The 26,992-nt window shown below is 43.4% G+C and overlaps 1 protein-coding gene and 1 long non-coding RNA gene across 3 annotated transcripts in view; one reads left to right on the top strand and one right to left on the bottom strand.

Moving 5' to 3' along the window:
* Window positions 1–2,233, bottom strand: part of LOC105526162 — a 41,905-nt gene extending 39,672 nt beyond the window's left edge. Inside the window, exons 1-2 of the long non-coding RNA XR_001004033.1 lie at window positions 1,638–2,233; window positions 638–938 (exon numbers count right to left, since the gene is read on the bottom strand). This is a non-coding gene — a long non-coding RNA (uncharacterized LOC105526162). The remainder of the gene's footprint in view (window positions 1–637; window positions 939–1,637) is intronic.
* Window positions 1,111–17,280, top strand: TNFAIP3 (tumor necrosis factor, alpha-induced protein 3). Of its 2 annotated transcripts, none has more exons than XM_011962077.1 (9): window positions 1,111–1,538; window positions 5,186–5,495; window positions 8,827–9,017; window positions 9,672–9,819; window positions 9,980–10,150; window positions 11,045–11,225; window positions 12,407–13,326; window positions 14,053–14,234; window positions 15,015–17,280. In XM_011962077.1, exons 2-9 carry the CDS (start codon window positions 5,201–5,203, stop codon window positions 15,297–15,299), a joined length of 2,373 nt encoding a protein of 790 aa, XP_011817467.1. In that variant the 5' UTR covers window positions 1,111–1,538; window positions 5,186–5,200; the 3' UTR covers window positions 15,300–17,280. The 2 variants fall into 2 exon arrangements, with proteins under 2 accessions (XP_011817467.1, XP_011817466.1); XM_011962076.1 differs by lacking the exon at window positions 1,111–1,538 and adding an exon at window positions 1,589–1,736.
* The last annotated feature ends 9,712 nt before the right edge of the window (window positions 17,281–26,992 follow it).

The raw sequence follows: 26,992 nt of genomic DNA, 5'->3' as shown, positions 1-26,992 counted from the left end.
CCAAAGTGTTGGGTTACAGGCGTGAGCCACCGCACCCGGCCTGCTCTAAACTTCTTCTTGTCAAAACAGTGCCATCCTCCACCCAGCTCGCACCCCCATCTCTGCAGGTACTTCCGGGCGAGAAGAGGATACTTTTCTAATGAAAAACCTGTGATATATGGCCTGACGAGTATTCTTAAATGTAATTAAGGGGACCACAGTACAGAATATTTCCATCTGGTTCTAGTTTAGCCAATCTAGTAAATGATCCAAAGGGTCTCGTGCTTAGAGGGCAGTAAGACAGTAAAAGCACCCTAAGCCTCCTCCCTGCACAGGACCTGCACCCCCACTGCCCAGGGGACTGCACCCATCTCCACATGACTCACTCTCCCTATGCAACGCATGGGGGTGGGGAGGGGAGCGCCAGTATTATCAGCCATCAGCACCCTGGGGTGAACTGATTATCAGGACAACTAAAAACACACCTAATAAAGCCTTGGAGACACATGGCAAGCACGGTGATGGACTAGAAGCGATTTCTAAGCTGAAATGCTGCTTGAATGTAATGTCAGCTGGATGCTTGGTGAGCAGAAATAGAGAAGGGGAAATGGAGCAACGGTGGCATAGGGGTGAATGTTGTTCTGATTCCTAAGTTTACCTAAGACTGGAGCCACGGGGTCGGGTGTTCCCTGGACCTACGTCTCATGCAGCCTGGGGTCCAGAGCTGGCAGGAACAATAGAGATGGGGACCAAAGGCTGTCATTGTTGCCTTTTCTCGAAATCCCCGCCCGGGTCCTGTCTGGGGCTCCCGCCTACGCGCTCATCACGTGCACAGCCCAAACTTTTCAGAGCCAGCCCGAGGCCTGCGGGCCCGGGCTCCAGGGTGGTTTTTAGGGTTTTCTTTTTTTCTTATTTCCCTTCTTCTTCTCCACAGTTGATGATTTTCTGCAGAAAAACAACTGCGAAAAAGAACCTATTTCATTTCCAGTTCCCATCACCGCGATTTCCACATGGATGTGACGTGACCCCAGCTTCCGAAATGCCCAGGTGACTCACGCGGGGACACCCCGGGGCGGGGCGAGGGAGTTTCTCCCGGGACGGGGCGGGACGGGGCAGCGGGGCGGGGCAGGGAAAGGGGACGGGGCGGGGCCCGGAGGCCGGGTCGGGCGGAGAACGCGAGAGCCCCTCGCCAACTGCGCCCTCTGGCGGCCGGCGGGACGCAATTCGCAGCCCTACCGAGAGAGTCACGTGACTTTGGAAAGTACCGTGGAAATCCCCGGGCCTACAACCTGCATACAACTGAAACGGGGAAAAGCAGACTGCGCAGTCTGCAGTCTTCGTGGCGGGCCAAGCGAGCTTGGAGCCCGCGGGGGCGGAGCGGCGATAGCGGCCGCCAAGAGAGATCACACCCCCGGCCGACCCTGCCAGCAAGCGAGCCCGACCCGGGGCGTCCATGGAGCGTCGCCTCCGCCCGGTTCCGGCCCCGACCTCCGCCTGCTGGGCGCTGCTGCCTTGACCCGTACTTGGGACTTTGCGAAAGGATCGCGGGGCCCGGAGAGGTAACCACTGCGCCTCCCAGTGCCGTCTGCCTCGGGATCACCGCAGCCAAGGGCTGCGGGTGCATGTTGGGCAGCGACCCCCGGGCTGGCACCGTCTACCTGGCGTTGGTTTTGCGGCGCTCCTGGAGTGGGAGTTTGTTGGATGTTTGTTTCTGTCTCGGTTTTGAAGTGCTGGGAGTTGAGGTCACCGCTCCAGAGGTTGGAGTGACAGCCCTGGATACCTCCAGCCAGCTGTTCCTTTCGGATAATGCACGGAACTTAAGCTGCAGCTGACTGGTGAAGAGGCGCCCCTCGGGCCCTCTGATCGGGTGGTCGTTGATGCTTTGCTCCTTTCGTATCTTTTTGAGAGCCAGGCGTTGCATGCTCATGGCCACGTAGACCTTGCAGAAGCGCTGCGGCTTTTTCCCAAATTGTGCAGGTCCAGCCCGACGGGGAGTACGGTACTGCAGTGGCCGCCAGCCCGGCGGAGGTGAGGGGCTTCAGTCCCAGAGACAGCTTCCCAGACGCTGAGGGGTCCGTGCATGGGGCTGGGGTCCTGGCGCGGGGTCTAGCGTTTCCAGCTGCAGCAGTGAAAGAGAAGTATGCATGTAGACGTGGGTCGCTGGCGGCTGCTCCAGCCCCTACCCCAGGGTTAGACTGTCTTTGTCAGCCGGTGTCGTCCCACATCCTGCCACCTGGCCTCTCAGGAAAGCAGTGGCATTAAGTAAGGAAGGAGCTTAACTCTTTTTGAACCCGCTTTGTTTTCAGTTCTCCTCTTCTCAGATCTTCTTGCCTTGGAAAGCCAGTCTGGTCAAGTGTCTCAGGGCAGCATTTTGGCGGAACCATTGTTAATTAAAGGGACTTCTGGACCCGTAACCTTAATGTACTGGATTATTGAGCAGCCAATGAATGCCTCATTCTCATTGTTTAAGGTGCTGCTTTGATTTTTTGGGTTTTTTTGTTTTTTGTTTTTTTCAATTCTTAGTACTATTTTTTATTTTTTGGAGAGGCACATCCCCAAATTTGGATGAGGTATTTGTTGATAAATAATTCATCAATTTCCACAACGCAGACAAAAATATCTGCCCAGAGTGGAAAAATAAAACAAGGGGGAGAAGAGTTTGAGCAATAGAGAAGTTCTGTAGAATCCTAGTGACAAAAGTTGAGAAATTACCTTTAAATAAGACAGTGAGGTAACAAATGTTAAGAAAAAAAAAATAGTTAAGGGTAATATTGCATTGTTTGCCACTTTATAATATATCTGAAACATTTATTCTTTAATCTTAAGTGTAGAGAGGTCCAAGAACTGGAAACTTGGGCAGTGGGTTTTGATTTCTAAGGAGACAATTTTACAGACTGTGCAAGGCTAAACTTACCAATGAGATCACACTGGGTTATCCAATATTGACATTTGCATGTCTTGCCTATGGTTTACAGCTCTCACTATTTTAGATCTTTGGTGAAAAATCTTTAGATTCAGAAGAGAAAAAAGGGTCAGACAAGCAAAAAGAGATAACACCTCATTTGTTTAAAATCTTCCTATTGCCCATCTCTTCCCATCTGATTGTGGCAGGCACTGTAGCCACAGGTTTGGTGTTGTGGGATTGCAAGGGGCAGGTATTGAAAGACCTGGCTCCTAGGCAAAACTTTGCCCCTGAATGGCTGTGGGATCTGAGCAGTACCTGTAACTCCATTGCCTTAGCTGCAGACTAAGTTGGTAGTGTGATTTCAAGGAAGGGAATAAGGTCATCTTTGACTTTTAGTCCTATCATCAAGCATGGTGATTGGCCTTCAGTAGTGGTCAGGTAGTGCTTGTTGGGTGGATGGGTGGGTGGGTGGATGAATGGATGGATAGATGGATGGATGATATCATGAGAGAGACTTTTGCTGTGCCACAAAGGAAAGGTGTATGCGTTATTTTTGTCCTGCTATAGTTTTGCCCAATTCCACCTGTAGAGGACGTCTGACATCAAAAGAGAGCACCATCTGATCCAGAGAATGACTCCCACTATGCCTTTCCCAGCAATCAGATTAAGAATCCCAATCTAAAACTATCACCAGAAAACTCCTCAGGAGAAAGCATGGGTCATCTAGTCCAACCTCTCCCCTTTGAGTGGGCCACAAGAATTTAGACCACCTTATCAATGGTGTTAAGAGAGTCTAGACCCACCCAGGAGTAACTACCCTAAAATCTAGATTTCTTCTCCTCCCTCTTCCATAGGTTTAACATTTTTATTAACTGGAGAGTTGCCCTGGCAAATAGGATGCTGCAGGAATGGAATTAAGAATCACTGCAAAATTTCCTAGGGAATGTCTTTGTGCTCTGAAAACTTCTTCATCTTCTTGGAAATTAGGAAGTGTGGCCAGACACCCTACTAAGGGCTAGTGAATCAGAGCTGGCTTTTTACACTGTTCCATACTGGAGAGATCCCACATCATGTTAATTTGCATCATCCTGCACTGTTGGCATGGGTTGTAGATGCTGGTCTTTGCCGCCTTTCCTCCTTCATTTGCCAGAGTGGCCTCCTGGTGGAAACTTCTTTCCTTGTCTCCTTCTAGACTTTCATTCCTTCTACTAGTTGATTATGCTTAAAGATTTCAGGGTGAAAAGCCAGGCAGACATGCCCCGGTGTTGGTACCTGGAGGGTGATGATAACATTTCATTGGCAGTTGAGTTAAAATGATTGAGCTCCAATATCTGTTCTTAGAAGTATAGAATTTATTGTTCTATTATTATTTTGTGGTTTTTCATTTTTTGTTTTCGTAGAGAGCTAGGTCTCACTATGTTGCCCAGCCTAATCTCAAACTCGTGAGCTCAAGTGATCCTCCCACCTCCACCTCCCAAAGTGCCAGGATTAAAGGCGTGAGCCACCATGCCTAGCCTATTGTTAGTCTGTTTCTTATTCTGATATGAAGTCCGATTGGGAGGTTCTGAAGGAATGCTGACTGCTCTTAAAATTGCAAAGTATCTTGGTGGAAATGGGCTTTTTTATTGATTAGAAAACATTCGGTTTTAACTCTTTATAAACATTAGAATAAACTTTATGAATAAACACTTTATAAATACTTTTCTTTGGGGATAAAGAGGAAACACCAGCCAGCAGCCTAAGTGACAGCATAAAATTGCAAGATTTTTATAAAGTATTTTGCTGTCCTTCTAGCATAGGGAGGGAGTGACAACTCAAGATTTGGCCCAAGAGTAGGATTGCCTGGTGGTGGTCTGAGGGGAGGAGCTACAGACTTGTCAGGGCTACGGTGAGCCCTTAACTGGCATCCAGTACTCCCCAAATCCAGCACTGTTCAGCGTGGCCTCAGAATGAAACGGGAGCTTAAGCTGGTTTTGAGGAGCAGTACCTGTTGCTGACAGACAGGGTTGGCTCCCTGACAAAAGTTACTGAAAACACGGGTTATTCCCCTCCTCCTCAGTACCCACTCTCTGCCTTCCTTCTCCTGTTTAGGCTAATCTTTTAAAGTGATGTAACTTAAAACAGTCCAGTGTGAGTTAATCTCTGGGGCCAGCTAGTATCCCGGGAGTAGAGGTGCTAAGATCTTTTGCCTACAGATCAGGGTAATGACAAGATCAAACACTGGGGTTTCCTGCAGGCAGCTATATAGGAGTCGTATTAAAGTTAGGCTAATGGAATGGCTTTTTTTCCTTTCCTTTTCAGGTGTTGGAGAGCACAATGGCTGAACAAGTCCTTCCTCAGGCTTTGTATTTGAGCAATATGCGGAAAGCTGTGAAGATACGGGAGAGAACTCCAGAAGATATTTTTAAACCTACTAATGGGATCATTCATCATTTTAAAACCATGCACCGATACACACTGGAAATGTTCAGAACTTGCCAGTTTTGTCCTCAGTTTCGGGAGATCATCCACAAAGCCCTCATTGACAAAAACATCCAGGCTTCCCTGGAAAGCCAGAAGAAACTCAACTGGTGTCGAGAAGTCAGGAAGCTTGTGGCGCTGAAAACGAACGGTAAGACTTGATCTGTTGTGCTTCTTTTGCCTGGGTGATAGCTCCCGCCTGCTGGGTCCCCATTCAAGCTTTAATAGCACAAGCCCGAGCTCAAATCAGTTTTGAGATTTAGTATTGAGACCTTAGTATAGAATCTCTATTCGGGGCATGTGATAATAGCAGACTTGTTTTGTGAATCTATTTATTAAGGATATTTTCTGATTGCATATATTGCAGAGCACATTGAGGCTTGGAGAATGCATTTGTAAACACCATACCCCAGTTAGGCGATTTGCTTCTCATTCTTGCAAATGTTTAATCATCTGTAAAATACCCTTCGCTGGCCCGTAATGGAAATGTTAAAAGCCTTTAAGTTCGAAAGGAAAGCATGGTGTGAAAACTGGTAGTACATTTGTTGTCCACTGTCATTAGAAAATGCTTGTGATGTTCTTACACCTCTTGAATTGGTAGCATTTTATGGGTTAACCAGTGAATGGCTGTTGGAGACATGAAGAACTTCTTTTGTTTCCTCCTCCTCTCTGACCTAGGTTCTATTGCCTATGCCCTGCAAGGTGAAATAGGCTATGCCCTGAAATTTTTGCCTATGCCCTGAAATTTTTAGCATGAATTTTAGACTTCACCTTCATTATTTTTAGGGGTTCTTAGTCACTGAATTCCTTCCTGTCTGTGCTGTTCTGCCAATGGCCTTTACCACTAGTAGCTATTTCCTATTCCAAGCTTTACTGTTTTGTTTTTTAATCATTTCCCTTGGGTAAGAATGTGTGCATCAACAGGAATGTCAGAGCATACTGTTCCATGCAGGCACAAAATTCTACTCTGTGGATGTGGATAATTATGACAATAAGCAAGTAGACTGTACAAGATCAATTAAATGCTCATAGTCTACATAAGAGCAGGAATCTCAGGTCCTTATATCTGTGACAGTCCCAAACCATCCTAATAGAAATAATATGTCCAAGGGAAGAAAATCCTTGTTGACAATGATTACGATAGGAACACTAACTTAATTAACTTCATTGGTACATTAACTTTGGCTTTTTTTGACTTGGGTAACTTAGAGTGATTGGTGGACATGGGATTTTAAATTTTGATCCTGGGGGCTCTTGTACGTTACCCCAACATCTTGCCTAGATTTATGAAACACTGATTCTTAGAAACATACATAGAAAGAAAACTGGGAATAGCTACTGTCTGCATTGTTCTTGGCATTAAATTAAGTGATACATAGAAGTAGGTAATTATGTGAAGTCATCATCACGGGGTTTATGTGCCTGACAATTTGTGGTTTTAATCCTCTCGCATTTGTTACCAAAAAGAGATGGAGTCAACTCTGGGGGAGTTAGAAACAAAGATTCTGCTGAATTAAAAATGTGGTAGAAAAGGGAAAACCTTATTAAGAGAATTAACTGACTTTTTGCTTTATTTCCTTAAGAAAGGAAATGCTCTATTTCCACTAGAAAAAAAAAAAGGAATATAAATAGGAAACACTTATTTTGCAAACATGTCATTTAAATCAACAAGGAGCCACACTAGAAATAAAACTACAAAAGCAGGTGTATTTGCGTAACATTTTCTGGGAAATCATTTTTAGACTCAGAATCCTTTTGTTTCTTCACTTTCAAGAAAACTCCTTAAGATTCTAAAAAAGGAAGAAAAGATATTTAGGGAGGGAAGAAAACAAATGACTTTTTTTATTTGATTTTGATTAGCACCTTTTAAAAAAAAATTAATCCTTCCCTTGATAGGAGGGTTCTTCAAAGGCAATATCTGTTTGGGGAGGGGGTGATTCACAAGTTTGCATTTGAGGATATGAGACTGTGGTGAATGAGGAAGGGAGTAGGTGGCATAAAATTGAAACTTCATGTGAAAAATTCCAGCGTCTATTGGCTGCAGCGATTTCACTTGTATAATGAGTAGCCCTATTCCAGCTCACCCTGACCACACCCACTTGGAAAGTCCAGGGTGCACTTCGCAGTTTAAATGTCTACACACCAGAACAAAAAGTACAATAGCTGTTGCTCAATTGCTAGTCAAATAACTTAGCACTGGGGAATTCCAGATGTTACTTAGGGAATTTTGTACTGGTGCATCTCAATAAAGAACTGAAAGTAAGCACAAGAAGAAAAAAAGCCTTATCTTTGCTCTAGATTTTGCAAAGGGGAAATTTCAACAGAATGCAATCATTGCTACATGTCTGCCAAGACACAAGGCTTGGGTGATCTTTTTTGTTCATTTGTTTGAATACTTAGCTGGTTTTTCTAAATGTATAAATTGAAGGAATACTGGCTGTGGATATATATTTGAGGGTTTTTTGGTTTCTTTACAGTTTGACTATAATTACAATTTGATAAAATTTCAAATAACTTTATTACCCTACTTATAGAGTAATATAAGAAACAGTTTAACTTTTCTTTATAAAAATTATTTTGCACTTGCCAAAGGAGATTAAGGAGTTAACGTTTTTTGTTTTAAACATTCCCCCAAAATATTTATTGTTTGGGAGTTGAAAAAAAATGCAGCCCATTGAATTGTGAGTTTTAAACTGGAAATGTCACAAATTAATGGCATACAGTTAAACTTGTTTTTTTGTTTTTTGTTTTTTTCTCAAAATGTCAGCCCTAAACACTGAATTATTTTCAAATTTAGACACCCAGGTGCTTTTTAACTTTTGTACTTTACAGTTACTAACAAGCAGGTTTGCATAAGGCATTTTTGAGAGCCGGACTAGCAGGCCATAGGTAATTCAGTGTTGTCAACACCACTTTACACACCAGGAGAGGAAACTCCCAGGGCCCAAAGGCTAAAGTGGAATGGTCAAGTCATTTGCCATTGAGTCACAGCCAGACTATCCCTGTCTAGCAAGCCATGCCTGCTTCCTGGTTTGTGCATGTTGCCTTGTGTGCGCTTCCTTAGAATTAGAGAGCAGCAATGCCAGTGCCTTCACTGGCAGATCGGGGATGGTAGGAAGGAATGGGGCTTTAGAGACCGTCATTCACTGCCCTCATTTCACAAAGAGGAAAAATGCCCAGAGAGCTCAAGGAATTTCCCCCAGGTCACCTGAACTAGGTAGGAGCAGAGTTAAGCTAGAACCAAGGTCCCCTGGCTCCTTTGCAGTTGGTGTCATTCATTAAAAAGAAGAATAAAAAGAACTGTTTTTTCCTTAAAGCTGTCATCATCTTATGAAATATCAGTTTGCCCTTGACTAGGAAATTAAACCAAATTAAACCATTCAGTCCACTAGAATAGCAGTAGGGCTGGTTTATTCTGAAAACCTTTGCTGAGCCTTCCATGCAGATAACTTGACTCCTTCTCTTTTCCTTTCTGTCCTCAGGTGATGGCAATTGCCTCATGCATGCCACTTCTCAGTACATGTGGGGCGTTCAGGACACAGACCTGGTACTGAGGAAGGCGCTGTTCAGCACGCTCAAGGAAACAGACACACGCAACTTTAAATTCCGCTGGCAACTGGAGTCCCTCAAATCTCAGGAATTTGTTGAAACGGGGCTTTGCTATGATACTCGGGTATGTTTTTCCCCCTAATTATCTACTGACAGAGCTCCATGGTGGGCATAGGGTACCCCTGGACGAGTCCCTGCCCTCTGGTAGCATCTGATGGGCTAGGTCACATGAATTTGTCTAAGCGAAGCATACTCAATGGAAAACACCAGAAACCTCCAGTGGGACTCACCCAAGGCTTTTGTCCTGTTTTTGGTTAGCAGATTCCCAGCTATGAATCTGTTCCCTGTAGCAGCAAGTCTTTTGATCATGGCCTTTTCCACTGGTGTTTTGTTGTTTTTCGGTTTGATTGCCCTTAGCTTTGCTGAGCCAGCCAATAAGATTAAGACACGTGCCTCACCATCCTCAGTCACAAGTTTGGAATTTTTGTGAACATTTGGATAAGGGGCTGCAATGTGATACCTCATCAGGGATTTTTTTTAAAGCAGGTGCTGTCCCCGTCCTCCCCAACTTTTGAGTTTACCTTGTAGTGGAAAAAAGTAAAGGAAGAAAACAGAAATGGGGAAAAAAGGGTGATCATTTGAATGATGGTTTCATGAAAGGAGAAAAATAAGCTGAGTTATATAAATGAATAATTGTAGAGTGATGTCAGAATGACTTTTTAGTACAGGGTACATTCAAGCTTTTTTTTTTTTTTTCTTTCACCCCCCTCCCCTTTAGAACTGGAATGATGAATGGGACAACCTTATCAAAATGGCTTCCACAGACACACCCATGGCCCGAAGTGGACTTCAGTACAACTCACTGGAAGAAATACACATATTTGTCCTCTGCAACATCCTCAGAAGGCCAATCATTGTCATTTCAGGTGAGATGCCTATAGATCACATATCTGTACTTAAATGCTTTCAGCTTTATGGCTTGGCTTGTCGAGAAAACCACACTGCCAAAGTTCAGGTAACAGAGTGAAATGGAATTTGATGAAAGTCACCTAAGGGCCTCATTTTTCTTTCTCTTTCTTTGAACAGACAAAATGCTAAGAAGTTTGGAATCAGGTTCCAATTTCGCCCCTTTGAAAGTGGGTGGAATTTACTTGCCTCTCCACTGGCCTGCCCAGGAATGCTACAGATACCCCATTGTTCTCGGCTATGACAGCCATCATTTTGTACCCTTGGTGACCCTGAAGGACAGTGGGCCTGGTGAGAAAACTGCATTAATTCAGATTGGTAACTAGACACTGAAACATCAGGGGTTTTTTTGCTTCTTATTGAAACAATCTTATTTAAGTATATTATTTTTATTTAAATATATTGTTCTGTGACTTGCTTGGTTAGTAAGAGTAATGCAATAGCAGTAACTCATAATACCCTCATATCTTTTTGAATATGACTTGGAAAGCACTTTCATACATGATAAATTAAGGTACACAGTGCCTGTTATGGAGCAAGTAAATGCCTGTCAGGTTAGCTTTTTTATTTCTTTTTGAAACAGGGTTTCCCTCCGTTGTCCAGGCTGGAGTGCAGTGGCACAATCATGGCTCATTGCAGCCTCAACCCCTTGGGGTCAAGCAGTCTCCCGCTTTGGCCTCTCAGAGTTACAGGCATGAGCCACCGTGCCTGGCCTGTTAGCTGTTATTTTAATAGCTTCATGTAGAATAAGCACTGTGCTTTGGATATATTATTTTATTGCATTTTTATCCTCTTAGCATTCTTGTGAGATGTAGGCCTTGGTAGCCTTATTTTACAGATTAGACAGTTAAAGCTTAGAGAGGTCAACTAACCTGCCTAATGCCACACAACTTGACAAAAGCCAGGATTCAAACTCAGGTCAGTCTGATTCTAAAGCCTGGGACTTCAACCAATAAGATCCACCCCCTCCAGGCTGGTTAATATTCTGTGAGTTTCCTGGAAACAGTGCATTTTTATATTAGATTGTAGCACATTTTGTTTTCCCTTTTGGGTTTAACTGTGGCTGAGAATAGTTTTCTATTCTGTAAATTATATATTTTACACACTTTCAAAATGAGATCTACTTACCTATGGCCTTGTTTAGTAGAATACGATTTTACTTATGTGTTATTTTTTTCCCCTCAGAAATCCGAGCTGTTCCACTTGTTAACAGAGACCGAGGAAGATTTGAAGACTTAAAAGTTCACTTTTTGACAGATCCTGAAAATGAGATGAAGGAGAAGCTCTTAAAAGAGTACTTAATGGTGATAGAAATCCCTGTCCAAGGCTGGGACCATGGCACAACTCATCTCATCAATGCCGCAAAGTAAGCAGTTTATGTTCAGCTCTCTCCTGTGTCATCTGTAACTGTCTTTAACCTCAGCCACCTGAGTTGCTGCCACCCTGAAGCTCAACAGTAGAGTGATTTGTGGCCAGTTTCTGCCAGTGGGAAACAAATTCAGAGCCTTGTGCATGGTTAGAGAGGATTCTGTAAGGCCGTGCTAACTTGGGTTTCAAATCGAAATAAGTCATTTATCCCTAATGAGTTTCCTAGATATCTGGATCCCAAAAGTCAGAATTGCAGAATTATGGGTTTTCAAAGTGCATTTACATCGAGGATAGTTGTTGTTTTTTGTTTTTGTATTTTAATTACTCTGGTACGTATTAAAAAGACTAGCAAGTGAAAACACTTGGAAACAAAAACCTTTCTCTCTTGGCTTCTTGGTAAGAACAGGCACATCAGACATAGCTGGGGCTGTAGAATTGTTCATGTTGCAGCTCATGATTCTGCACATGGAATGGGAGGAAAGCCCCAGAATGCTCATTGTGCAGGTATCCAGTCTTTAAACATTGGCTTTATGTTAAAGAGATGCCTGTTTCTGAGCACTTGAGATGCACAAGAGATGACAAGGAGGCCGTAAGAGAATCTGTCTCTCAACGTGGAGATTAGCAAATTACAGAGTCAACAGTAAATAGACAAGTGCCTTTGAGTGTGTCTGCATCTTAGTTACTCATGGCTGCTAATGCTGGTGGAGACCAGACACAAGTTTAAAGTTAGTAATAGCAAAATACCCAACCTGAGGTTCCAAAGTAGTTTGTACTATAAAGTAGACTAGTCCCAAACGAATGGCCCGAGTGATGTTTTACTCAGAACTTGATCTCTGAGAAATTAAAGAGTCAGCTGATTTTTTTTTTAGCCCTTGTTTTAAAACTATCTATAGTTTTTGGATGGACCAAGAATGATTAAATGAAACTGTGATTTTAAAAATAAGGAAGTCTTAGCAAACTAACTGACATCATTCTTGACTCTAGAACATGTTGGGAAATGTGTCAGATCATGTTACGTGAAAAGTGTGAGCTCTTCATCACAGGCCTGCGTTTCAGTTAATGGTTCTGCAATTCTTGCCATAATCCACATTCTAAAACTTTGTTCTGTAGGCTAATGATGTAAAATCTTGTGTGTGATTTTGTGTAGTCTCATACATATTTTTTCCTTTTGGTCTTCAGGTTGGATGAAGCTAACTTACCAAAAGAAATCAATCTGGTAGATGATTACTTTGAGCTTGTTCAGCATGAGTACAAGAAATGGCAGGAAAACAGCGAGCAGGGGAGGAGAGAGTTGCATGCCCAGAATCCCATGGAATCTTCCCTACCCCAGCTTTCTCTCATGGATGTAAAATGTGAAACGCCCAACTGCCCGTTCTTCATGTCTGTGAACACCCAGCCTTTATGCCATGAGTGCTCAGAGAGGCGGCAAAAGAATCAAAACAAACTCCCAAAGCTGAACTCCAAGCCGGGCCCCGAGGGGCTCCCTGGCATGGCGCTCGGGGCCTCTCGGGGAGAAGCCTATGAGCCCTTAGCGTGGAAACCCGAGGAGCCCGCTGGGGGGCCTCATTCTGCTCCACCGACAGCACCCAGCCCTTTTCTGTTCAGTGAGACCACTGCCATGAAGTGCAGGAGCCCCGGCTGCCCCTTCACACTGAATGTGCAGCACAATGGATTTTGTGAACGTTGCCACAACGCCCGGCAACTTCACGCCAGCCACGCCGCAGACCACACAAGGCACTTGGATCCCGGGAAGTGCCAAGCCTGCCTCCAGGATGTCACCAGGACATTTAATGGGATCTGCAGTACTTGCTTCAAAAGGACTACAGCAGAGGCCTCCTCCAGCCTCAGCACCAGCCTCCCTCCCTCCTGTCACCAGCGTTCCAAGTCAGATCCCTCACAGCTCGTCCGGAGCCCCTCCCCGCATTCTTGCCACAGAGCTGGAAACGACGCCCCCGCTGGCTGCCTGTCTCAAGCTGCACGGACTCCGGGAGACAGGACGGGGACCAGCAAGTGCAGAAAAGCTGGCTGCGTGTATTTTGGGACTCCAGAAAACAAGGGCTTTTGCACACTGTGTTTCATCGAGTACAGAGAAAACAAACGTGAGTGAAATGGTTGACTTCCTAACATAGCGCTACTGTCCAGAAGAGGTTTTGTTCCTGACCTTTAAGGAAAAAAAATCCTGTGTGGGCAGTCAGGCAGAGTGGTCAGGACCTACCGTGCTTTTCTACTGGCTTGTGCATGGGACAGCCACGGTGGCCCTGCCAGCTGCCCATGGAGGCAAAAGGCACTGCGTGATTGTAGCAGCTCCTAATATCACATTCTAAAAACCAGAGTGCCCTGTAGACAGAGCTCGTGGGATTTGCTTTTACTAGACCGTTCAGGTCTGGCATATCTAAGACAGTCTTAAGTTTAAACTAGACTTCTTTTGCAACTTAGATATAATAGAACAATCTTAAAATCTGAAGAGTAGTAACTGGAGAGAAGGAAGTCTCTACTGACGCTGTAAGGAAACAGATGTGGTTTTGGAAATCTCTCATTTGAAAGAAGGGTGACCAGGTAATGCCTGCTCTTTGCCCTGTTCCTGTGACCAATCAGTGCTTCACGTTCAAAATGAGAGATTGGTAAAGCCAAAGATGTTTCCATAATAGTGTTGTTATTATTTCTTTTGCTGAATTTATATACTTAAATATGTACATATATATATTTCTATATATTTAAGGCTGGCCTAATCTGTATTTGGAACCCATTTATTTCTCTAATGTCAGCATCTCTGTATCTGTGGGGTGACCCCTATGTGGTACTAACTAGCATCCACTCTTGTGTAGATTTTGTCGCTGCCTCAGGGAAAGCCAGTCCCACAGCCTCTAGGTTCCAGAACACCATTCCGTGCCTGGGGAGGGAATGCGGCACCCTTGGAAGCACCATGTTTGAAGGATACTGCCAGAAGTGTTTCATTGAAGCTCAGAATCAGAGATTTCATGAGGCCAAAAGGACAGAAGAGCAACTGGTGAGACATTTTGAGGAGTTTTCCCTCCCTCCCGTGTGTCCGGTACTTTTTGCTGGAGCGTTGGCTTCCGACAGTGATAAGCAGGCTTTCGTCTCTGCCGGGTTCTGTTCCCTCATGATAAAGGATTAGTTCAGAACCTGAAAGGGAATGTCCATGTCACTGTGGGTCCCCAGGTCCGAAATGCTGTCACCGATTTTCATGCTCCAAGAATACTTTCGAATTTATTTTAAAAACAAAGAAACACAGCCATCGCATAAAACTTCTTCAAGCCTCCAAAAAGCCAGATAGTGATCAGAGGCTTCTTTGATTTGTAAGAGAAGCACAGACATCTAAAAAGCAGCCCTTCTTAAATAATCGTTTATCACAAGGAGCGAACGGACAGAGCTTCCCAGGGGCCTCCGCTTAATGGTACATCAGAAAAGCCGGCTTTGACAGATACAGGTGTGCCGCCTGTTGTTCACATAATGGTAGAGAAGCTATCTAAGAACAGTGGTTATTGGTCCCAACAGAAGAGAGCCAGGGAAAGTTTGCAGGCCAACTTAGGCTTGACGGTTTTCCTCAGCCTCCCTGGGGGCCAAGTCAGCTATCCTTGAGATTGGAAGGAAACATCCTTCAAGAGCTCTGGCTCATAGACTGCAGTGCTCTCCTGTTCCCTTGCTCAGGCAGGTAAAGTTCTTTGTAGACTCCACACTATCCAATGAGATTTCGTTGTGCTCTCCCTAAGAAATGTGAGCAATCGTTTCCTGACTTTTTAATGATCTGTCTGTTCTTTCCACTCAGAGATCGAGCCAGCGCAGAGATGTGCCTCGAACCACACAGAGCACCTCAAGGCCCAAGTGCACCCGGGCCTCCTGCAAGAACATCCTGGCCTGCCGCAGCGAGGAGCTCTGCATGGAGTGCCAGCATCCCAACCAGAGGATGGGCCCCGGGGTCCACCGGGGTGAGCCTGCCCCCGAAGACCCCCCGAAGCAGCGCTGCCGGGCCCCCGCCTGTGATCACTTTGGCAATGCCAAGTGCAACGGCTACTGCAATGAGTGCTTTCAGTTCAAGCAGATGTATGGCTAACCGGAAACAGGCGGGTCACCTCCTGCAAGAAGTGGGGCCTCGAGCTGTCAGTCATCATGGTGCTATCCTCTGAACCCTCAGCTGCCACTGCAACAGTGGGCTCAAGGGTGTCTGAGCAGGAGAGGAAAGATAAGCTCTTTGTGGTGCCCACGATGCTCAGGTTTGGTAACCAGGGAGTGTGCCCAGGTGGCCTTAGAAAGCAAAGCTTGTAACTGGCAAAGGATGATGTCAGATTCAGCCCAAGGTTCCTCCTCTCCTACCAGGCAAGAGGCCAGGAACTTCTCTGGACTTGGAAGGTGTGCACGGACTGGCCGAGGCGCCTGCACCCTGCCCATCAGGACTGCTTCATCATCTTGGCTGAGAAGGGAAAAGACACGCAGTCAGGTGGGTTGGAGAAGCCAGAGCCATTCCACCTCCCCTCCCCTAGCATCTCTCAGAGATGTGAAGCCAGATCCTCATGGCAGTGAGGCCCTCTGCAAGAAGCTCAAGGAAGCTCAGGGAAAATGGACATATTCAGAGAGTGTTTGTAGTTCATGGTTTTTCCCTACCTGCCTGGGTCCTTTCCTGAGGACCCGGCAGAAATGCAGAACCATCCATGGACTGTGATTCTGAGGCTGCTGAGACTGAACATGTTCACGTTGACAGAAAAACAAGCTGCTCTTTACAATATGCACCTTTTAAAAGAATATTTTAGTGGGAAGACGTGTAACTCTTTGGGTTATTACTGTCTTCTAAAGAAGTTAGCTTGAACTGAGGAGTAAAAGTGTGTACATGTATAGTATACCCTTACATTATGTATGAGGGATTTTTTTTAAATTATATTGAAATGCTGCCCTAGAAGTATAATAGGAAGGCTAAATAATAATAACCTGTTTTCTGGTTGTTGTTGGGGCATGAGCTTGTATATACACTGCTTGCATAAACTCAACCAGCTGCCTTTTTAAAGGGAGCTCTAGTCCTGTTTGTGTAATTCACTTTATTTATTTTATTACAAACTTCGAGATTATTTAAGTGAAGATATTTCTTCAGCTCTGGGGAAAACGCTGCAGTGTCCTCTTGAGAGAACATATTTGCTTTGAGTCAGGTTGTGGGCAAGTTCCTGACCACAGCGGGTAAATTGGACTCTTTGGTACACTTTGCTTGCCTCCCCGGGAAAGAAGGAATTGCATCCAAGGTATATATATTCATCAAAGTTTCGTGCTTCTCCTTATGAAACTCCAGCTATGTAGTAAAAAAACCATCTTCTGTGTTCTGTTAATGCCTCTGAGTGTCCTACCTCCTTGGAGATGAGATAGGGAAGGAACAGGAATGAGATTGGGGATGGTCACAGGGAAAGATATGGCCTTTTGTGATGGTTTTATTTTCTGTGTTAACACTGTGTCCTGGGGGGCTGGGAAGTCCCTTGTATCCCATGGTACCCTGGTATTGGGACAGCAAAAGCCAGTAACCATGAGTATGAGGAAATCTCTTTCTGTTGCTAGCTTACAGTTTCTCTGTGTGCTTTGTGGTTGCTGTCATATTTGCTCTAGGAAAAAAAAAAAAAAAAGGAGGGGAAATGCATTTTCCCCTGAGATAAAGGCTGTCATTTTGGGGGTCTGTGCTTATGACCTGAGAATATATGTGATCTATAACTCTACACAGCCTTTACACATGTTATTAGACATGCTTTCCCCTTAGAGCTCCCTAAGTTTTTTCCCAGACAAATCTTTATAATTTCTTTCCAAAGACATCAAATAAACTTCAGTGTTTTCATCTAATTCTCCTAAAGCTGATACCTTAATATTTTGTGTTGATCATTATCTCCATTCTTAATGTGAAAAAATGGAATTATTTATACTTATTATAAGAAGTATTTGAAATTTGCACATTTAATTGTCCCTAATAGAAAACCACCTATTCTTTGTTGGATTTCTTCAAGTATTTCTAAATAAATGTAAGTTTTCACAAGAGTCAACATTAAAAAATAAATTATTTAAGAACAGATTGTGATGTTTTCAATTGATGAATGCTGAAAGAAAAAGAAAGACTCGGATATTAAGACTATGCTTCCTAAGCAGCTTTATTTTGAGGCACACCTGAGCAATGCACACATCTCTCATCCATGGTAGCAAGGCAGCTTTTCATAAACAATGACTGTGTGAGGTCCAGGCCCGGTCCTCAAGCACAAGACCCCGCTTGACAATGAGGACACTTTTCCTCTGATGGGAAGAGGAAAGGGATGCTAGGACCCTGTGATCCTTCTAAGCCTCCTGCCCTAAACTTTCATAAAGTGAAGAAAGAGAAAACAACAGGGCGGAGGAGGGAAGACAGGAAAGAGAGAAGAAGGCAGGGAGGAAGGAAGACTGATGTAAGATCTCCTGAGTCAGACAAAGCAGAGGAGGCAGCATGGCTGTGCTGGCTGCCAGAACTAGGAAATTAAAAAATAACACATTCCTCCATGCGCAAGCCTTCATCCCCATCTCCCATCCAGTATGAATGGACTCGCAGACAACTGATTCCGCTGGACTGCAGCTCCCAGAATCTATTTTTTTAAGCTCCTCAGGTGATTCGGATGATCAGTCAGATTTTAGAATCACACTTTAAAAATATATTTATAATCTTTTTTTTAACTTTTTAACTTTTAAAGTAGAAAACTTTAATAAAAAAGTGACAAGTACTATAAAGAGCCACTCTATAGCCATCCTCCAGTTTCAATAATTACCAACATTCTGCCTAATTTGTTTCATCTATCACATCCTCTTTTTTGTTTTTCCTGGACTCCTTGAAAGCAAATCCCAGATATTGTGTCTTCATACCCATAAATATTTCAATGTGCATCTGTAATTCATCAGAATATGTCCTTTTAACATAACCACCATTATCAGAGCCAGCTAAATTATTTTCTTCTTTAATATCCAAATTCCAAGTATGTATTCTAATTTCTCAGTTTATCCACCATACAAGACAAAGTCTTATTGCTTTCGTTTATTAAGGCTCTTTTTTTTTCTTTTTTTAATGTTTGGCAGTATTTATTAGGACATACACCTACCTCATGATCCAGAAATTCCAATCCTAGGTATACACTCAGTGGTATACACTCTACTCCTAGCTATACACCCATAAAACAGAAATGCATACATATGTTCACCAAAAAATGGTAGTAAAATGTTCATCTCAGCAATATTCATAACAGCTCCAAACTTCAAATGATCCAAATGTTCATTAACAGGAGAAAAGAGAAATACATTGTGATGTATATTCATACAATGGATTATTAGATAGAAGTAAGAGTGAACAAGCATCTTAGTTCCAGTTAGGAGGCTGAGGTGGGAGAACTGCTTAAGGCTGCAGTGAGTTATATGGCTCTTTTATTTATTTATTTATGTATTTATTTTTGAGGCAGAGTCTTTTTAAAATTTTTTTTTATTATACTTGAAGTTCTGGGACACGTGTAGAACGTGCAGGTTTGTTACATAAGTATACACGTGCCATGGTGGTTTGCTGCACCCATCAACCTGTCATCTACATTAGGTGTTTCTCCTAATGCTATCCCTCTCCCACCTCCCAAGCCCCAATAGGCCCCAGTGTGTGATGTTCCCCTCCCTGTCTCCATGTGTTCTCATTGTTCAACTCCCACTTACAAGTGAGAACATGCAGTATTTGGTTTTCTGTTTCTGTGTTAGTTTGCTGAGAATGATGGTTTCCAGCTTCATCCATGTCTTTGGAAAGGACATGAACTCATCTTTTTTATGGCTACATAGTATTCCATGGTATGTATGTGCCACATTTTCTTTATCCAGTCTATCATTGATGGGCATTTGGGTTGGTTCCAAGCCTTTGCTATTGTGAATAGTGCTGCAATAAACATACATCATACGTGTGCATGTGTCTTTATAGTAGAGTGATTTATAATCCTTTGTGTATATACCCAGTAATGGGATTACTGGGTCAAGTCGTATTTCTGGTTCTAGATCCTTGAGGAATCACCACACTGTCTTCCACAATGACTGAACTAATTTACACTCCTACCAACGGTGTAAAAGTGTTCCTATTTCTCCACATCCTCTCTAGTATGTGTTGTTTCTTGGTTTTTTTGTTTGTTTTTTTGGTTTTTTTTGAGACGGAGTCTCACTCTGTCACCCAGGCTGGAATGCAGTGGTGTGATCTCAGCTCACTGCAACCTCCACCTTCCAGGGTTCAGGCAATTCTCCTGCTTCAGCCTCCCGAGTAGCTGGCACTACAGGCACCCGCCACCACACCTGGCTAACTTTTGTATTTTTAGTAGAGACGGGGTTTCACCATATTGGCCAGCTGGTCTCGAACTCTTGAGCTTGTGATCCACCTGCCTGGGCCTCCCAAAGTGCTGGGAATACAGGCGTGAACCACCATGCCCGGCGTTTCCTGACATTTTAATGATCGCCATTGTAACTGGCATGAGATGGTATCTCATTGTGGTTTTGATTTGCATTTCTCTAGTGACCAGTGATGATGAGCTCTTTCTCATATGTTTGTTGGCCACATAAATGTCTTATTTTGAGAAATGTCTGTTCATATCCTTTGCCCACTTTTTGATGGGGTTGTTTTTTTCTTGTAAATTTAAGTTCCTTGTAGATTCTGGATATTAGCCCGTTGTCAGATGAGTAGATTGCAAAAATTTTCTCCCATTCTGTAGGTTGCCTGTTCACTCTGATGGTAGTTTCTTTTGCTGTGCAGAAACTCTTTAATTTAGTTAGATCCCACTTGTGAATTTTGGCTTTTGTTGCCATTGCTTTTGGTGTTTTAGTCACAAAGTCTTTGTCCATGCCTATGTCCTCAATGGTATTGCCTAGGTTTTCTTTTAGGGTTTTTATGGTTTTAGGTCTTACAGTTAAGTCTTTAATCCATCTTGAGTTAATTTTTGTATAAGGTATGAGGAAGGGATTCAGCTTCAGCATATGGATGCCAGTTTTACCAGCACCATTTATTAAACAGGGAATCCTTTCCCCATTGCTTGTTTTTGTCAGGTTTGTCAAAGATCAGACGGCTGTAGATGTGTGGTGTTATTTCTGAGACCTCTGTTCTGTTCCATTGGTCTATATATCTGTTTTGGTACCAGTACCAAGCTATTTTGGTTACTGCAGCCTTGTAGTACAGTTTGAAGTCACGTAGCATGATGACTCCAGCTTTTCTCTTTTTGCTTAGGATTATCTTGGCTATATGGGCTCGTTTTTGGTTCCATGTGAAATTTAAAGTAGTTTTTTCTAATTCTGTGAAGAAAGTCAATGGTAGTTTAATGGGGATAGCACTGAATCTATAAATTACTTTGGGCAGTATGGCCATTTTCACAATATTGATTCTTCCTATCCATGAGCATGAAATGTTTTTCCATTTGTTTGTGTCCTCTCTGATTTCCTTGAGCAATGGTTTGTAGTTCTCCTTGAAGAGGTCCTTCACATCCCTTGTAAGTTGTATTCCTAGGTATTTTATTCTCTTTATAGCAACTATGCATAGGAGTTCACTTATGATTTGGCTCTCTGTTTGTCTATTATTAGTGTATAGGAATGCTTGTGGTTTTTACACATTGATTTTGTATCCTGAGACTTTGCTGAAGTTGCTTATCAGCTTAAGGAGATTTTGGGCTAAGAAGATGGGGTTTTCTAAATATACAATCATGTCATCCACAAATAGACACAATTTGACTTCTTCTCTTCCCATTTGAATACCCTTTATTTCTTTCTCTTGCTTGTTTGCCCTGGCCACAACTTCCAATACTATGGTGAATAGGAGTGGTGAGAGAGGGCATCCTTGTCTTCTGCCTGTTTTCAAAGGAAATGCTTCCAGCTTTTGCCCATTCAGTGTGATATTGGCTGTGGATTTGTTATAATTAGCTCTTATTATTTTGAGATATATTCCATCAATACCTGGTTTATTGAGAGTTTTTAGCGTGAAGGGATGTTTGAATTTTATTGAAGGACTTTCCTGCATCTATTGAGATAATCATGTTGTTTTTGTCTTCGGCTCTGTTTATGTGGTGGATTACATTTATTGATTTGCATATGTTGAACCGGCCTTGCATCCTGGAGATGAAGCCAACTTGATCGTGGTGGATAAGCTTTTTGATGTGCTGCTGGATTCAGTTTGCCAGGATTTTATGGAGGGTTTTCACATCGAAGTTCATCAGGGATATTGGCCTGAAATTTTCTTTTTTCGTTGTGTCTCTGCCAGGTTTTGGTATCAGAATGATGCTGGCCTTAAAATAAGTTAGGGAGAAGTCCCAGTTTTTCTACTGTTTGGAATAGTTTCAGAAGGAATGGTACCTGCTCCTCGTTGTACCTTTGGTAGAATTCAGTGGTGAATCTGCCTGGTCCTAGGCTTTTTTTGGTTGTTAGGCTATTAATTACTGCCTCAATTTCAGAACTTGTTATTGGTCTGTTCAGGGATTCCAATTCTTCCTGGTTTAGTCTTGGGTGGGTGTATGTGTCCAAGAATTTATCCATTTATTCTAGATTTCCAAGTTTATTTGGGTAGAGGTGTTTATAGTATTCTCTGATGGTAGTTTGTATTTCTGTGGGATCTGTGGTGATATCCCCTTTATCATGTTTTATTGTGTCTATTTGATCCTTCTCTCTTTTCTTCTTTATCAGTCTGGCTAGCAGTCTATCTATTTTGTTAATCTTTTCAAAAATTAGCTCCTGGATTTTTCGATTTTTGGAAGGGTTTTTCGTGTCTCTATTTCCTTCAGTTCTCTTCTAATCTTTGTTATTGCTTGTCTTCTGCTAGCTTTTGAATTTGTTTGCTCTTGCTTCTCTAGCTCTTTTAATTGTGATGTTAGGGTGTCAATTTTAGGTCTTTCCTGCTTTCTCCTGTGAGCATTTAGTGCTGTAAATTTCCCTCTAAACACTGCTTTAGGTGTGTCCTAGAGATTTTGGTACATTGTGTCTTTGTTCTCACTGGTTTCAAAGAACTTATTTATTTCTACCTTAATTTTGTTATTTACCAAGTAGTCACTCAGTAGCAGGTTGTTCAATTTCCATATAGTTGTGTGATATTGAGTGAGTTTCTTAATCCTAAATTCTAATTTGATTGCACTGTTGTCTGAGAGACTGTTTGCTGTGATTTCTGTTCTTTTGCATTTGCTGAGGAGTGTTTTACTTCAAATTATGTGGTCAATTTTAGAATAAGTGCAATGTGGTGCTGAGAAGAATGTACATTCTGTTGATTTGGGGTGGAGAGTTCTGTAGATGTCTATTAGGTCTGCTTGATGCAGAGCTGAGTTCAAGTTTTGAATATCTTTGTTAATTTTCTGTCTCATTCATCTGTCTAATATTGACAGTGGGGTGTTAAAGTCTCCCACTATTATTGTGGAGGAGTCTAAGTCTCTTTGTAGGTCTCTAAGAACTTGCTTTATGAATCTGGGTGCTCCTGTATTGGGTACATATATATTTAGGGTAGCAAGCTCTTGTTTCATTAATCCCCTTACCATTGTGTAATGCCCTTCTTAGTTTTTGTTTTGTTTTGTTTTGTTTTTTGTTTTGCTTTCCATTTGCTTGGTAAATCTTCCTCCATCCCTTTATTTTGAGCCTATGTGTGCCTTTGCATGTGAGATGGGTCTCCTGAATCCAGCACACCAATAGGTCTTGACCCTTTATCCAATTTGCCAGTCTGTGTCTTTTAATTGGAGCATTTAGCCCGTTTACATTTAACGTTAATATTGTTATGTGTGAATTTGATCCTGTCGTTATGATCCTAGCTGGTTATTTTGCCTGTTAGTTGATGCAGTTTCTTCATAGTGTTGATGGACTTTACAATTTGGTATGTTTTTGCATTGGCTGGTCCTGGTTTTTGCTTTCCATATTTAGTACTTCCTTCAGGAGCTCTTGTAAGGCAGGCCTGGTGGTGACAAAATCTCTCAGCATTTGCTTGTCTGTAAAGGATTTTATTTCTCCTTTGCTTATGAAGCTTAGTTTGGCTGCATATGAAATTCTGGGTTGAAAATACTTTTCTTTAAGAATGTTGAATATTGGCTCCCACTCTCTTCTGGCTTGTAGAGCTTCTGCCAAGAGATCCGCTGTTAGTCTGATGGGCTTCTTTTTGTAGGTAACCTGACCTTTCTCTCTGGATGCCCTTAATATTTTTTCCTTCATTTCAACCTTGGTGAATCTGAAGATTATGTGTCTTGTAGTTGCTCTTCTCGAGGAGTATCTTTGTGGTGTTCTCTGAATTTCCTAAATTTCAGTGTTGGCCTGTCTTGCTAGCTTGGGGAAATTCTCCTGGATAACATCCTGAAGAGTGTTTTCCAGTTTGGTTCCATTCTCCCCATCACTTTCAGGTACACCATTCAAACGTTGGTTTGGTCTATTCACATAGTCCCATATTTCTTGGAGGCTTTGTTCACTCCATTTCATTCTTTTTTCTCTAATCTTATCTTCGTGATTTATTTCCTTAAGTTAATCTTCAATCTCTGATATCCTTTCTTCTGTTTGATTGATTCAGCTATTGATACTTGTGTATGCTTCACAAAGTTCTCATGCTGTGTTTTTCAGCTCCATCAGATCATTTAGGTTCCTTTCTAAACTGGTTATTCTAGTTAGCAATTTCTCTAACCTTGTTTCAAGCATCTTAGCTTCCTTGCTTTGGGTTAGAACATGGTCCTTTAGCTCGGAGCAGTTTATTACCCACCTTCTGAAGCCTACTTATGTCAATTCGTCAAACTCATTCTCCATCCAGTTTTGTTCTCTTGCTGACAAGGACTTGTGATCCTTTGGAGGAGAAGAGGTGTTCTGGTTTTTGGAATTTTCAAACTTTTTGTGCTGATTTTTCCTCATCTTCGTGGATTTATCTATCTTTCCCCTTTGATGTTGGTGACCTTTGGATGCAGTTTTTGTGTGGATGTCCTTTTGGTTGATGTTGATGCTATTCCTTCAGTTTGCTAGTTTTCCTTCTAACAGTCAGGACCCTCTGCTGCAGGTCTGCTAGAGTTTGCTGGAGGTCCACTCCCAACTCTGTTTGCCTGGGTATCACCAGCAAAGGCTGTGGAACAGCAAAGATTGCTGCCTGTTCCTTCCTCTGGAAGCTTCATCCCAGAGAGGCACCTGCCAGATGCCAGCCAAAGTTCTCCTGTATTGGGTGTCTGTCAACCCCTGCTGGGAGGTGTCTCCCAGTCAGGAGGAATGGGGATCAGGGACCCACTTGAGGAGGCAGTCTGTCCCTTAGCAGAGCTCAAATGCTGTGCTGTGAGATCTGCTGCTGTCTTCAGAGCCTGCAGGCAGAAACATTTAAGTCTGCTGAAGCTGTGCCCATAGCCGCCCCTTCCCCCAGGTGTTCTGTCCCAGGGAAATGGGAGTTTTATCTATGTGCCCCTGACTGGGGCTGCTGCCTTTCTTTCAGAGATGCCTTGCCCAGAGAGGAGGAATCTAGAGAGGCAGTCTGGCTATAGTGGCTTTGCTAAGCTGTAGTGGGTTCCACCCAGTTTGAACTTCCTGGTGGCTTTGTTTACACCGTGAGGGAAAAACTGCCTACTCAAGCCTCAGTAATGGCAGACATCTCTCCCCCTACCAAGCTCGAGCATCCCAGGTTGACTTCAGACTGCTGGGCTGGTACTGAGCTAGACCACTTGACTCCTTGGCTTCATCCCCCTTTCCAGGGGAGCAAATGGTTCTGTCTCACTGGCATTCCAGGTACCACTGGGGTATATAAAAAATAAAAAAAAAAAAAACTCCTGCAGCTAGCTCAGTGTCTGCCCAAATGGCCCCCCAGTTTTGTGCCTAGGGCCTGGTGGCCCTCCTGGTCTGTGGGTTGCGAAGACCATGGAAAAGTGTAGTATCTGGGCCAGAGTGCACCCTTCCTCATGGCACAGTCCTTCACGACTTCCTTTGGCTAGGAAGTTCCCCAACCCCGTGCACTTCCTGGGTGAGGTGACACCCCACCCTGCTTCGGCCCACCCTCTGTGGGGCTGCACCCACTGTCTAACCAGTCCCAGTGAGATGAGTTGGTTACCTCAGTTGGAAATGCAGAAATCACCCACCTTCTGTGCTGATCTCGCTGGGAGCTGCAGACCAGAGCTGTTCCTATTTGGCTTCTTGCCAGCCACTGAGACAGAGTCTTGCTCCATCACCCAGACTGGAGTGTAGTAGCATGATCTTGGCTCTCTGAGGTCTCCGCTACCTGGATTCAAGCAATTCTCGTGCCTCAACCTCCCAAGTAGCTGGGACTACAGGCATGTACCAGCATGCCTGGCTAATTTTTGTATTTTTAGTAGAGATGGGGTTTCACCATGTTGGCCAGGCTGGTCTCGAACTTCTGACCTCAGGTAATCTGCCTGCCTCAGCCTCCCAAAGTACTGGGATTACAGGCATGAGCCACATACCCAGCCAAGGCTCTTTTTTTTTCTGGAATGTTCTCTTTTAATTTTTCATGCCATTCATTTGTTAGAGCAATGGGGTCATCTGTTTCATACAGTATCCCACATTCTGGATTGGCTGGTTGCTTTCTTGTGGTGTCATTTAACTAGTTCTTTTGTACTTCTTACTAGATTCTGGTTCCGTGAGGCGAGAATCATTCGCAGATGGTGCTGTGTGTTTCCTACTGCATTCCATCCTGGATGAGCCATATAAATGCTGGCCCAGAGGAATCAAAGTCTCAGAGTGAAACTCCTCTTGTCTCCATTTTATCTGCCATCTCACACCCGGCATTAGATATTACAATTCATCAATCAGCATGATGAACATTAGCATTTGACCATAAGTCATGAAGATTTCTAAAATAGGAAGTGACTTATAATTAGCAAATTATCTCTGACTCAGAAGATTGGCACATAGGGAAACAGAGCAGGTTTTGAGGTCATTGAAGGAGCCAGTTAGAGCAGGGCTCCCATCTGGACATGGACAGATCTCTGGGGCTGAGTGTCCTATAAAGCACAAGTACAAATTTATGCTGTGGTGTGTACATTCACTTTCTTCTGAACTGGAACCCATGGCTTTCTTCATAGTCTCAAAGAAATAAATAACTTTCCAAAAAGACAAAGAGCCTAGGGATTAGAAGCCTGAAAAATAAAGCTTGGAAGGAACTGGCTTTGCTTCAGCTTGCCCAGATATTTACTCCCAACGCTGCAGGAAGCCTCCCATATACCACATGGAGGGAGGGAAGGGGACCTCATATCATCCAAAACTGAACTCATTACATTTCATGCCCTACCCTCTTCTTCCCATGCTCAGGGAGGAAGGGGCATTATCATTTTCCCAGGTTGGAGTGCAATGGTGCGATCTCGGCTGACTACAACCTCTGCCTCCCAGGTTCAAGTGATTCTCCTGCCTCTGCCTCCCATGTAGCTGGGATTACAGGCATGTGCCACCATGTCCAGCTAATTTTGTATTTTTAATAGAGAAGTGGTTTCACCATGTTGGTCAGGCTAGTCTGAACTCCTGACCTCAAGTGATCCACCCTCCTCAGCCTCCCAAAGTGCTGGGATTACAGGCGTTAGCCACCATGCCTGGCCTCACATCCAAACTTTTAAGTGTATCTCCAAAATGTCTCTCTCAAATCCACCCCTCTCCCTCCCGTTCTGCTGCTCTAGCTTGGGCTGGAAACTCCTTCATCCCTTTTTCCAACCCACTTTTTGCTGTATCTTTGTTAGTGACCTACGCCTGTAAATCATGGGCCTGGACATGCTTTTCCTCTAATTAAGACTTCTTGGTGGCTTTGTATCGCTCCCAAAGCCCAAAGCAGGGTGCATGCCG

Source organism: Colobus angolensis, unplaced genomic scaffold (genome assembly GCF_000951035.1).
Source record: "Colobus angolensis palliatus isolate OR3802 unplaced genomic scaffold, Cang.pa_1.0 Scaffold58, whole genome shotgun sequence".
In the NCBI taxonomy this organism is placed as follows: domain Eukaryota; kingdom Metazoa; phylum Chordata; class Mammalia; order Primates; family Cercopithecidae; genus Colobus; species Colobus angolensis.
This window is presented reverse-complemented; position numbering and strand designations above follow the sequence as displayed.